Here is a 12,741-nt window from a genome sequence, read left to right on the forward strand (position 1 = left end):
GTCAGAGCCAAGAGGATGAATACTAGCACGCACATACACACACAAACACAAAGCTCATTAACAATCTGTCTCTAGAGAGGCAAACAAATAGTAACAGTCTGTATTCTGCCACCAGTCGGTTTCAGTTGAACATTCTGTTGCTAGTAGCAACCTCACCTGGGACAGTTCCATAGAGACAGAGCGCAATTAAGTCCCGCCCACACCGGAGGGGGAAACAATTCATCGCTCTCCATTGCCTTTGTATTGCGTGAAGGTACCAACAGGGTAAAAAGCCCAGAACTAAGTTTTTATAAGCTGCCGAACCAAAAAACCGAGCTTTTAAGAATACAATATGGATACAGGCAATACGACGTGATCGAGGCATCAGCAGCCGGAATAATGTAGAGTAATAGTGATCCTGACACTCAGTTTACGTGTGCAGTAAGCATTTTGTCACTGGTCGAATATCCAAATGTCAATTTTAGGCTAACTATATTCCTGTAAATTAAGCTAAAGCATTTTGACAGTATGCAACCTGTGTTATAGTGGAATGTGGATTAACCAGAAAGCTATGCAGTATTATGTTTGCAAGTGACCTTGCTAAGTTACAGTAAATCAGTGTTTCTCCCAAGAAAAGCAAGGTAAGGAGAACGGGCACTGAGATAGACCGACAATATTCAGTTTGTCAATATAACTTTTCCTCTCTGGCAGACATAGGGTGCTAAATAAATTATTTGACATACTGAAATCTAATGTTTGTAGCTAGTTACAGGAACTTAGTTTAGTTTAGTTAACGTTTCAGCCATTGGTTGCATATTGTGGTACCGATTGTTTTCCCCTCAGGTGGGCGTGCTTAACTGACATTATTACATCTATCTTTTTATCAAATCTGTGTCCAAGAAAATATTGAGATATCTTTTATCTAGCTTATTATCTGTAAGTACTTTTTTTTAATCACAGCTGTTTTGTGATTTAGTAGAAATTAGTTTTTCTATGATCAGCTTAGTGCTAACCAAGCTAGCCACTATACAAGCTGGCTGTCTGGAACTAATGCGTTGCTAATGCAGCATTCTAGCTAACTAACGGTTGAATTACTGTTGGGATATCCATTCTTTTTACTTTGAAGCACTATGTTGCTAATTTGACAGCTAGTCTATACTTTTGTGAATCCAGTTTCCTAGTTAGGTTAACTCTTACAATACACATTGGTCAAACTTGTTTATGAAATCTCATCGTTTTCTGTTTTGCATTCCCTATCACTGAATTTGTGTCCAATACTTTTCACAGTTTCACAATTGCTTCCAGTAAAAACTGGAACAACAATCCGCTGTCTTCAACTTTTATTGGAAGTGTGTTTAGGTAGCTGCATAGCTGTGCACCGACACACATATTGAGGGCAAAAGAATCAGTTCTGTTAAAAGAAATGTTGCCCCCATTACCAAACACAAGATTGTAACCTACTATCACCAAATGCAGTAACATATCTTTTACACATCACTAGACAACAAAGGTTTATATTCATGTTTTATTATGCTATTAAAGATTAGTTTACATCAGAAATTATTATATACATAAATATTACATAATGCTGGATACTGCAAATATATATAGATACATGTCATTTATATGGTTAGAAAATTATGGATTGTACCTTTAAAATTGTAACACAATTCAATGCGGTTTTATTTTTCATTTGATTACAATAGAGAGTGTTATTTATAGGTTATATGTAAGTATACAAAATAAAACAGGAGAATGTATTTTTCATTGTATGTGATCTCCTCTATAGCATTAGGTCTAATCTTGAATGCATATATGCTTTATTTAGTGCAGATGAAACACACATATATTAGCCTGATATTACGTTCATTTTGGGATAATTTTTCTAGCTACTGGGTGCTCTGAAAATCTAGATTTCAAACATAATGACATTCTTCTGCAGTAATAGTTAACTGTTGCTCTTTGCTCAGCTGGACCAACAGGTGCATGCCAGTGTAAAGTTTAATGAGGATTCAGTTTCACTGTAGCCTCAGGCTTTCCTGTAAAAACATAATACACTGAGAAAATGTGTGCGCAAGTCTATGTGTATACACACACGCGGTAAATGAGATTAGGGTTTGACTCATATATTGCATTCACAAAGTCCAGTCTCCTTTCCTAAACTCTTTTTAAATGTATTAGCTTGTCTGAAAAGCTTAAACATGTTTCTGGGATTCTCAGAACTCAACCTTGTCATTCAGCTGGCTACAACAGGCTGTTTTAGGAGGCCATGAAGAATTATTTCAGACTGCCCCTCCCCTCACAGGCCACACAGATTGACAGAGTCGCAGGTCAGAGAAGGTCATTTCATCTCTGGACATCCGTGTATGTGTTCACCTCTAACATCTGATAATCTCACGAGCAGAGATGTTCTCCTATTTCTGATTAGCCAGCTGTCCAGATGATGTGAGAGATTCCCCGTTGTGGTGTTTTCTGCAGAGAAATAAATAAGCTAAGACCACTTCAAATACAAGTTGTTTACTTTCATAATTTGCAGATTCTTGAGAAAGAAAAGCTTTTGGAAACATTAAATCAACAAACTAATAGCAATCAATAAACTACCCATAATAAACTATAAATAAAAGACAGGCCCATATTTTCCTTTAGATGAGAATTTGTGATGTAGTGCTTTAGGATTATCTTTCAATAAAAATAATTTATAGTGAACTTTAAGGACTTGTCTGTGTGTTGATAGTCAAACATGTCTGTGTAGGCAGGTTCACCTAGGCAGTCAAAGCACGTGCTCTCTCATTTAATTAGTCTGTGCTAAACCTCTTTGAGGCATGAAATCATTCCAACAGCAATCCACACAAATCTCCCCCCTCACTCAGCACAGTCAAATTAGCCCACGTGCCCTTGATCTCTGAAAACGTGCATATCACCGCATCCAGTCACACCACGTCTGGCTCATCCGCACCCTGAAAAACACGTACGTGCCAATATACATGTGCTAGGTAAAAACTAATCCTAATCTGTCATCAGATCTCAACGACAGGATTTTTCTGTTGAAGGTGAGCAGTGATATATTCTCATCCAATCTGGCATAAAATCTCATCATCATGAAAAGATACTCATCACGCAGTGAATATTTAAAAATACCAAAGATTTTCTTAATTAAGGTGTGGGAAAAATACAAATGATTGCTGTCAACACCCTAAACTGAGGTTAATCCAAATTAGTGTGTAATTATAATGTGCACAATGAAAAACTGCAACTACAGAATTGTCTGTATGGGATGTTTAAAAAATATAAATCACAAAAGAAATATCCCAAGAACAAAATGTCTGTCATTTAAAAGCAGGGGATTTAGAGACTTTGGCGACACGTGCACAGGCAGTTATCCTACTTTGAGACGACCATTTTATGATGAGATCAGAGAGGTGGAGGAGGAGAGAGCAGGAGAGACACAAAGGTCAGCATCTTGTCTACTGGAGTGAGTTACATTACATTCAAGAGCTGTAGGACAAACAGAGAACAGGGAAAGTTTTGTTGGCAGGGTTTGACTTACTTTGACTGCATTTACAGCATCAGTATAAAATTTATATTGGAAAAGGCTGGAAAAGAAGAAAACAGATTAACAAATAATCCGAACCTCCCGTCTTGTATTATTGAGGCATCATGACACAACAGGTTGGTGGCTCACCGTTTCTCAAGCCCTTCTTTCTGAAGACGCCTGTCAGAGTGGTGAGCCCCCTGCGACAGAGGCGACACACCCTCCCCGCCAGCGAGTTCAGGAACCTCACGCCACAGGACGCCATCAGTGTGTTTGAGATTGAGAGAGAAGGTAAGTCAAGTTTCTGCTGTTCACAAACAAAATATTTCTTTAAAAACTAAAGAAAAAATTTAAAAATCACACACCATACAACTAACCTGATGTGTTTTAACACTATATATATATATATATATATATATATATATATATATATATATATATATATATATATATATATATATAAATATATAGGTATATATAGGCAAGTCTTTATATACAGTCAACATGTATAAAGGGAATTTATATATGTATTTTCCATTCTGTCATTGGGGAAGGTAGACATGTATCATAGCTTAAATTCTGCTTTTGGATGTTCATTATCATCTTAAAGCCAGTTTTAACTTGAAAGAGAACATATTTCTTTCATCCCGTAGTCTTTTTCTGATCTCCATCATCATCACTATAAACTGGTTCTTTTCACCCTCCAGCGTTTGTCTCTGTGTCCGGAGAGTGTCCACTTACCCTGAATGAAGTGCTTAACTTCCTGGGCAAGTGCCCAGAGCTGTCGCTGGGTTGGTTTGAGGAGGGACAGCTGGTAGCTTTCATCATCGGCTCTGGCTGGGACAAGGAGAGGCTTTCACAGGTAGAAACTGTGTAAAGAATACAATATGACCAAACTTGCTTTTCCATGCAAATTACAGATTTTGACAAACTTGCTCTAATGCATGTGAATTTTGGCTCATGGGTTCTTTGACATAATTAATGCTTCTATGTAATCTCTTTTCTCCAGGAGGCAATGACTCAGCATGTCCCAGACACCCCCACTGTGCACATCCATGTGCTGTCAGTGCACCGTCACTGTCGCCAGCAAGGCAAGGGCTCCATCCTCTTGTGGCGCTACTTGCAGTACCTGCGCTGTATGCTGGGCCTCCGGCGGGCTCTACTGATTTGCGAGGACTTCCTGGTGCCTTTCTACCTCAAGGCCGGCTTCAAGGAGAAAGGGCCATCAGCCATCTCCGTATCCAACATGCACTTCCAAGAGATGGAGTACATGCTCGGTGGGCAGGCGTACGCACGGAGGAACAGCGGCTGCTAGTCCATCAGCCTCTATCCCACTCTCCTTCACCTCGAACATGGACTCAGGGTAGAAAAGATAAACAAAACACAGCTGACAGATGGACGGATAGAGGCGCAGGGCCAGTATGCACCAGTGGACTGGATTCAATATTGGTAACAAGGTCTTACTGGACCTTCGAATGTCAGCACAGTATCCCACTGAACAAGGAGAGAGGACTGTGTGAGGACAGAGAGGACTAAGAGTCATGCAACAAAAGGAACCAGTGGCTTTGCAGTTCATAATTTGACTTATCAGACATCAAATTATATTCCCTGTGTTACCAGTAGCATCTTGGCTTTTTGAGATTAATGTTGTTTTTCCATTTATTTATTATTTGTCAAATCATTCACAATGCACTGTCTGTAATGTAATCAAAATGTGTGATGAATTCATAGTGTCATTACTGTAAAATAGATGTACATATTGATCATGCAGCCACTAAAAATGCTTGGATTGTTGATTGAAAATTTGTAGCAGAAATTTGTTGTTTCTTTTTTTATAATTTGAATAAACTATAAAACAATCTTCAGCAATCTTCCTGGTAAAAGAGAAAGTCACAGACCATTTTAATTTGTACATTTTTTTTACTGTTGTTTTCAGTTACATGTGAGTAGACAGGTAGCTAAAACACTACCGTGTTCAAAACAATTATCACTTCTTGAGAAGCAATAAACAAATAAAAGAAAACATTCGAGTGCTCAGCATAATGTAACAAAAATATGGCAGTAGTTGGTACATTTATCAACAAGGCACCAAAGGTATCAAGATTTTATTTTTGTCCCTGCTTCTGTATGAGGTTGCCTGAATAATAATAATAAAACCTGTTTATGTCTGGAGTGTGAATGTAAGCCAGTACCAGCGCTGGCTTCTCCAATTCCTGCCTCACATGTAAAGGGCAGCTGGGAGCTTTGATGAGGTTCAGAAATGCCATACCTTTGTTTCACTGAACAGTGAAGAAGTGACAATGACTGTCGGTGAACAGGGAGGTGATTGAAGGAAGTCCTTAAGATGCGTGGCATAGGTATTCATACAGACAGCGTAAAAAAACACAAGTATATTGTCATTGTTCACAGGGAAGGGGAGCAGAGTGGAGACACAGACTGGCTGACATCATCTGTCAGTCCTCATCTTTTGACCCGATGCCTTCCTGTTGTACTCATAGTGTCCACATTTCAGTGGAGGTGAGCATTGAGGTCGTACTTCTCGCAGAATTTGTCCGTGAAGGGGATGCAGGTGAGCAACTCACACCATTCACACTTGATTGGGCTGACATAGAAGAGCACCACAAGGCCTGAAAAGAGCCCGACAAACACCAGCAGGAAGACAATGATCTGACAGCGTTTGCGGTACAGGTCCATACGGCCAAAGCTGATGTAGGGTAAGAAGGCGAAGGACAGGAAGAAGCCAGAGATGAAGCCACAAATGTGGGCAAAATTGTCGATCCAGGGCAACAGCCCAAAGGCAAAGAGGAAGAGCACCACACACAGCAACTTGGTGAAGGCCCTCCAGGGCTGGGCAAGGATCTGCCAGCTCTGAAACAACTCCACGAAAAGGCAGGCCAGGATCCCAAACTGAGAGCCGGCTGGCCCCACCTGAGACAAAGACAGCATAGAGAGGGACATAAAACTACAAAAACATGATTTTAAAGTTATTTGCATTATATGGTGTTCATAATAAACCTGATCTCTGACACACATTAAGACCCATAAATGCACTGTGATATTTTGGCACTGATACTTTGTGAGTGTTAGACTGGTGATTACCTCTGCTCTGTAGGGCAGGAAGATGGCTGAAGCTAAGTTGCCAGTGATACCACTCAGGATGTAAATTATTGAGATGCGCAGCCAGCCTGCCAGCTTCTCCAGGTCCCTCAGGATGGTCATCTGGAAAGCCACTGACACCAGGCAGTGAAGGATCCTGGGAGGACAGAAATGGACAAAGTGCTTGTGTGTGCAATGTGACATATGTGTGTGTATGTGGTTAAAAAGCAGCATGTGTTGGGAAGATAATTCCTCTGTGTAGAAAAGGCAAACCCCTCAGCAGCCCAATTGTTTTGCCCATCAACAAAATCGGTCTCTATCTCATTGAAGCTTAATGAGTTCGTGTAGCGAGGGCACTTTGTTTAATTACCCAGGAGACACATAACAGGCAGCATGGAGATGAAGCACTGCTCCTCTTAACTGTGAGGTCAGCTCTTTGAGCTGACTAACTGTCACAGGAATATGGAAGTACTTAAAATAATATTAATTTAGGTACTTCAAATAAAAGTAAAATAATATTTCCAGTTACCACTGATAGCTAGTTATGCACATTTAGCCATCCTATGTACAATTTTATTGGAATATCCATAAACTATTTATTCCAACATTTTTTGCTGTCATGCACTCTTGCATTTCTTATACATACAGTTAACAACCAGTAACTTGACTTCTGTTTTTATATCTGTCTTTTACACATTAGCTGAATGTCTTTTTATCTTTCTGTGCATTTGTTTAGTTGTGATGTGGCTATGAGTACACCAAGAGCTACTGACAACTTACATTTCCTTGTATGTGCCAAACATATTTGGCCAATAAACCTGACTGATTCTGATCTTTTAATCATCCTGTTCCTCACCGCTGGGTGCAAATACAGTCCTTGAAAACACTGATCTAGTATATTAGGTTGAGACAAAGCTGACTTCTGACTTCTTTGTACTATTGGGTGGTAAGTGCTTTACATATGCAGAGTGTTTTCTTTTTTATCCTACTAATGTTTGAAGCTGACTGTACACAAAACAAAATCATTCCAAAATTCTTTGAATATATCTTTCAATAGAACAATTAAATAAATCCCTTCTTTTTGTCAGTTTCTTTGGCCGGGCAAATCTTAAAATAAGCAAAACTTCTTTCCATGGTACTAACAGCTACTGACTCACCCAGCATGTAGGAAAAGTGAGAGCCAGAGCCTGTAAAACTGATCTGGGATCTCAGGGTTGAGGAAAGGCAACAGTCCGCATACATCATCCATGCAGTGCACCTGGAGAAGGAAATAGGAAAGGAGAAATATGACACATATTATTAATGTTAGTGCAAACATTAGAGAAAAACAAATACAATATTAAGGGTATGTGGAATATATATACTTAGAAATGGATCAACAAACACAAGTTATCCTCAGTATTTTATTGACAATGGTAAGACTATAAACAATATGATTGATGTGGTTACTGTGTTTAACATGGCAATAGAAATCCAAGCTCTATTTTTAGCAGTAGAAGAAAAGGAAGTCACTGATACTGTAAGCAAGTGTAAAAATAAAACATCTACTGACTGGAATTAAACTTATGTGTCTTTAGTCAAGAAAGTCATTGATGGTATCATAAACCCACTAACTTACATCTGTAATTATTCATTCAAAATGGGTTATCCCATTATATAAAGCTGGGGATAGACAGCATTTCACCAATTACAGGCCTGGGTCAATACTTTCCCAGTTCTCAAAGATGTTGGAAAAACTCTTTATTGGAAGATTGGACAATTTCATTGAAAACCACAAATTGTTGTCAGTATGGATTCAGGACAAACAGATCAACATCAATGGCGTTAATACAAGAAGCAACCAGTTGTATAGATAATAAAAAAATATGCAGTGGGAGTATTTATAGCTCTAAAAAAAAATTCATACCATAGATCGTGACATTTTACTCAATAAATTGGAAAAGTATGGCATCAGAGGGATGAACTGGCTGAAAAGCTATATAGGAAACCGACAACAATTTGTGCAGGTGGGAGACTACTAATTAACATGTTTGGATATTATCTGTGGAGTCCCACAGGGGTCAGTATTAGGTCCTAAAGGAATATTGAAATTTGTTTTATTTGTGGACGATACCAATATTTTCTGTTCTGGGGCACACTTTCAGCAGCTTTTGGAGGTGGTCATGGCAGAAATGAGTAATTTAGGTGGTAAAAAGGTGGTCTGACACAAAGAAATTATCATTAAATCTCAGCAAAACTAAACTTATGATGTTTGGAGTAAGGAATGATAGCCAATGTTGTTATACAAAGACTAAAGGAGCATACATTTCTGGGTGTGATATTAGACCACAAAAACTGCTGGAAACCTCATATAAAATTTGTGCAAGCAAAGTTGGCTAGGAGCGTTGCAGTTCTGGGAAAAACTAGACACATTCTGGATCATAAAGCACTGTACACTTTGCATTGTTCACTTGTATTACCGTATCTGAATTACTGTGTGGAGGTATGGGGCAACACCTACAAAAACACCCTACAATCATTATGCATGCTACAAAAAATAGCCATACGGACAGTAAACAACGTTGGATATCGGGAACACACTAACAAACAGTTTTTAAAGTCAAATGCATTCAAATTCAGGGATCTGGTGGAATTTAAGACTACACAAACATTGTACAAAGCAAGAAATAATTTACTTCCTGGCAATATACAAAAACTGTTCTTGGACAGAGAGGGGGGTTATAACTTGAGAGGGAAATTTTATTTGAAACAATGTTTCCTCCAATGCACAAATCTTAAAAGTATGTGTGTGTCAATTTGTGGGGTGATTTTGTGGGATGGACTGGAGGAAGAAATCAAACAAAGTAAAAATATCAGACAGTTTAAAAAGATGTACAAAGAAATTATTCTTGCGAGGTACAGACATGAGGAAGGGGAATGTAAAGCATGCAAATGGTGATATTGTTGTCACTGGATTTTCTTTTATGTTTTCCTTTTCACATTCTTGATGGGGTAGTGTTGTTGATTATGTATGAAGATGATAAACACAGTAGTTTAGTTACGGGGATGGACGCTGGGGCGGTGAGTTGGTTTATGTTATTCATTGACTGAGTGTGGATGGATTAGAATAGAATAGGGGTAGGACTAGACAAGCATTTGCTTCTTCCTACTCCGTTTCGGACATGAAATGTTAAATTTATGTTGCTTATTGAAAGTTGGTTGTATATGTAGACTGTTTATTGGTTAGTTGTTTTTGTTTTTTAACATATACATTTTATTTTATTTTAAATGTTCAAAATAAAAAATCTGACAGCGTTTACGGTACAGGTCCATACGATAAAATATCTCATTTGTGTATAATAAGGAGAAAGTTGCTTACTTGAGAGCAGAGAGTAGCCTCCTCATGAAAGTAGCCCTTCATGAAGTCACAATATTCCCTGGATGTGATTTCACACCTTAAAGAAAACAAGCAGCAATTACTAAATTAATAAACTAGTCATACATGATGTGTTTTACTAGTCCAGGATAAATGTTTGTCATAGGTTCATTAGCTCTTCTCACCTCCCTTTAGTTCCAATGCAACATGGTCGGCCTGTGATGGTACAGTCTATATGAGGCAGGTTGGTGTGGTTCCCTGTGTTGTACCTGGTACAAATCTAAAAGCCAGAGAAGTTGTTTTAGTTTTTTTTGTTTTTTGTAGCAGCAATTTAAAGTTTTAAAGCTTCATCAGAACACAGTGCCAAAATGTGATATCCTTCCAGGATTCATCAAACTAAAAAGCGGTATCACATTTTGAAATTAAAACCAAAAAAGGAGATTGCCTGTTTGGGGTGGATTTGTGGCATTTCTTGATCTATCCCAGAGTTCCATTCAAAACAAAATAGTGCCATATCAACTCTGGAGAGGAAACTTTTACAACTCTGCTACACCCCCAGCAAACTGGCATGTTTAAATTATGTGTGTATTTTTGGGGAGGTAATAAAGCAGTAGCATATCAAAAGAAAGACTAGCCTTTCTATGTTATTCAACAATCGTACCATTGGATTAAACTGAGAAATAAGACTGAAATATGCTGCTGGTAACATTACTTACTGGCCACTTGGTGATGTCATCAGGCCATTCATGCGGTGATACTGAGGCAGGCTCTAGACATATCCTGTAATGAGACAAACAATATGCACACATTATATTTACCAACCCGTATCAGCTCATTTATACTGTGCACGTCTAGTGTATCTTACCTGGGATCCTGATGGCACACAGAGCCATACTGTCTGTCTTTACCATTTAACTGGGGAGTGCTGGAATGCCTCGGCCACTTTACCCACACAGCTAGAGTACTCTAGAAATAAAACCACAAACAGAAGGGGTTAGAATTGCCCACAGATTCTATCTGTATTTGAATTATAAAAGGTCATGGAACACAAATAATAACTGGGTTTGTTTACAGACCGAGCATTCCTCCTCTGAGGTTTGGACACAGCCGGAGCGATCGTTCCGCACACAGCAGGCAGAGTTGCGCTCGATAGCTCTCTTTTCCCTGATAAGATCATGCACCTGCTTGTCCTGCCGCATGCATGGAGAGTATTTGGCCCCCAAGTGGATCAGATATTCCTAACAATGGATAGAACAAAATCTAAGATGTAGTATTTAGTTAAAGACATTTACACATGATTATTGCTTGTTGGGGCTGCCTGTTGTTTTTGTTCTCATTATTCTTCTAATTTTTCTCTGCTAAAAGTTTTTGTGCAGCAAAAACTGTTAACACTGAAACACCAAAATTGGTAGGTGGGTTGCAAATTCCACCCTCTACCCAGGCACATATAATGACACTCACTGACCTCAAGGGGGCGCTGTAATAATCAAGTTTATGTTTTCGCAATTATCCTGATAATGGCTTGGCCTAGAGTACAAATTCTTTCATCATTTTAATCTCTTAAGTCATCTGCATCTGGTCTTCTGTTCTAAAAATGTCAAATTTTGCGATTTCTTTCCTCAATTTCCTCAAAATCCTATTTTCGACATCTCATCAGAAACCGCTGGGCCAATCGTCCCAAAACTTAGACAGAGTCATCTACTTCACTGATCTTAAGTTGAGATCTTAAGAAATTTTGATACGTCAGTCCGTTCAATTCAATTACACAAGCCAATCCATTTTAAAATAGCAACAAATGTAGTCATGTGAAACATGTCTTCACTGAAGATCATAAGCTACATCAAATGTTTCTGAAAGTAGATTTATATACCTCAACAGAGCATCAGCATATAGTGATGACCACGGTGAATTATTTGAAAGAAAATCAAGAGTTTTGCTTCTTGTCAATAAGAAACAAGCATCCAAATGCTCGCAATCTGCTTGGACCCCGATCATTGCTGCTTGCGGCTATATTATTCTATTTTTATCTGTGAAACACTATCAAGAGAAGAGTGCTTACCGAACCCGGCCCGATCCAAAAGTTCTCCTGCTGTACAAACTTGACATTTTCATACACACCTTTGTTTCTTAAAACCTAAATCAGAAGAAATCCAAATCACAAAGAGTACAATCAATATGGAAGTAGTTGGAATGAGATGAAAATATTGTTAAGGTGTGTTAACAAAGACGCTCATCACAACTATGCCATTACTCACAGAATCAACCGTCTCGTGTTGGGAAAAGCCCACTGGTGCAATACCATAGATGCATACAGCCAGGATAGTGATGAGCAAATGGACAACGGTGATCCAGTATGTAAAAAAAGGCCTAGAGGAGACAGAGAGTATATATATTTTTAAAGAACAGCAGCACTCATCATCTATCAGTGTTATCTACAGAGGGAAGCAGAAAGAAAGTGCTCATTAGTCAGATATGTGGGAAAGTGCAGTACCTATGGTCATCCATGTCCTCTATCTGCCTCTTGACGTAGCTGTCAATGCGCTTGCGGTAGGTGCGGTTTGTGAGCTTCCCTACCATGCCCAATCCATAAGGCCTCTTCTCTCGGGCAAAAAGCTTCTTGACAGGTACAACAATGCGCTGCCCACGGCGCTGTCCGGTAACACTCACCACCTCCTGCCGCAAGGGCACCTTTGGTGGTCCTGGAGTTCCTTCTTTGGCTTTACGCCACCCTCGCTCCAGAGGTCTGGAAGAGTTAACAGAGGAGATGAAGGGGAGAGAC

At 39.0% G+C, this 12,741-nt stretch overlaps 2 protein-coding genes and 1 long non-coding RNA gene across 11 annotated transcripts in view; 1 reads left to right on the plus strand and 2 right to left on the minus strand.

Moving 5' to 3' along the window:
* Nucleotides 1–238: 238 nt before the first annotated feature.
* aanat2 (arylalkylamine N-acetyltransferase 2) lies at nucleotides 239–5,371 on the plus strand. 6 transcript variants are annotated; one of them, XM_044180580.1, is made up of 4 exons: nucleotides 239–253; nucleotides 3,632–3,802; nucleotides 4,219–4,373; nucleotides 4,521–5,371. In XM_044180580.1, the coding sequence occupies exons 2-4, from the start codon at nucleotides 3,637–3,639 to the stop codon at nucleotides 4,824–4,826; spliced, it is 627 nt and encodes a 208-aa protein (XP_044036515.1). In that variant the 5' UTR covers nucleotides 239–253; nucleotides 3,632–3,636; the 3' UTR covers nucleotides 4,827–5,371. The 6 variants fall into 6 exon arrangements, with proteins under 6 accessions (XP_044036515.1, XP_044036511.1, XP_044036513.1 ...); XM_044180576.1 differs by lacking the exon at nucleotides 239–253 and adding an exon at nucleotides 288–420; XM_044180578.1 differs by lacking the exon at nucleotides 239–253 and adding an exon at nucleotides 483–620.
* LOC122868536 lies at nucleotides 958–3,800 on the minus strand. The gene is made up of 3 exons (XR_006376142.1): nucleotides 3,662–3,800; nucleotides 3,527–3,572; nucleotides 958–2,451 (listed from the first exon to the last, which is right to left on the minus strand). It is a non-coding gene; the product is annotated as an uncharacterized LOC122868536 (long non-coding RNA).
* A 40-nt stretch (nucleotides 5,372–5,411) lies between the features above and the next one.
* The window catches only part of rhbdf1a (rhomboid 5 homolog 1a (Drosophila)), a 29,056-nt gene continuing 21,726 nt past the window's right edge, over nucleotides 5,412–12,741 (minus strand). For all 4 annotated transcript variants that reach the window (XM_044180571.1, XM_044180570.1, XM_044180573.1 and 1 more), the window contains 11 exons: nucleotides 12,454–12,705; nucleotides 12,218–12,329; nucleotides 12,022–12,096; nucleotides 11,039–11,200; nucleotides 10,828–10,928; nucleotides 10,679–10,742; nucleotides 10,148–10,242; nucleotides 9,966–10,041; nucleotides 7,765–7,865; nucleotides 6,611–6,764; nucleotides 5,412–6,439 (listed from right to left, as the gene is read on the minus strand). In XM_044180571.1, the coding sequence (XP_044036506.1) occupies nucleotides 6,020–6,439; nucleotides 6,611–6,764; nucleotides 7,765–7,865; nucleotides 9,966–10,041; nucleotides 10,148–10,242; nucleotides 10,679–10,742; nucleotides 10,828–10,928; nucleotides 11,039–11,200; nucleotides 12,022–12,096; nucleotides 12,218–12,329; nucleotides 12,454–12,705 (1,612 nt within the window). In that variant the 3' untranslated portion in view covers nucleotides 5,412–6,019. The remainder of the gene's footprint in view (nucleotides 6,440–6,610; nucleotides 6,765–7,764; nucleotides 7,866–9,965; nucleotides 10,042–10,147; nucleotides 10,243–10,678; nucleotides 10,743–10,827; nucleotides 10,929–11,038; nucleotides 11,201–12,021; nucleotides 12,097–12,217; nucleotides 12,330–12,453; nucleotides 12,706–12,741) is intronic.

Source organism: Siniperca chuatsi, linkage group LG21 (genome assembly GCF_020085105.1).
Source record: "Siniperca chuatsi isolate FFG_IHB_CAS linkage group LG21, ASM2008510v1, whole genome shotgun sequence".
Lineage (NCBI taxonomy): Eukaryota > Metazoa > Chordata > Actinopteri > Centrarchiformes > Sinipercidae > Siniperca > Siniperca chuatsi.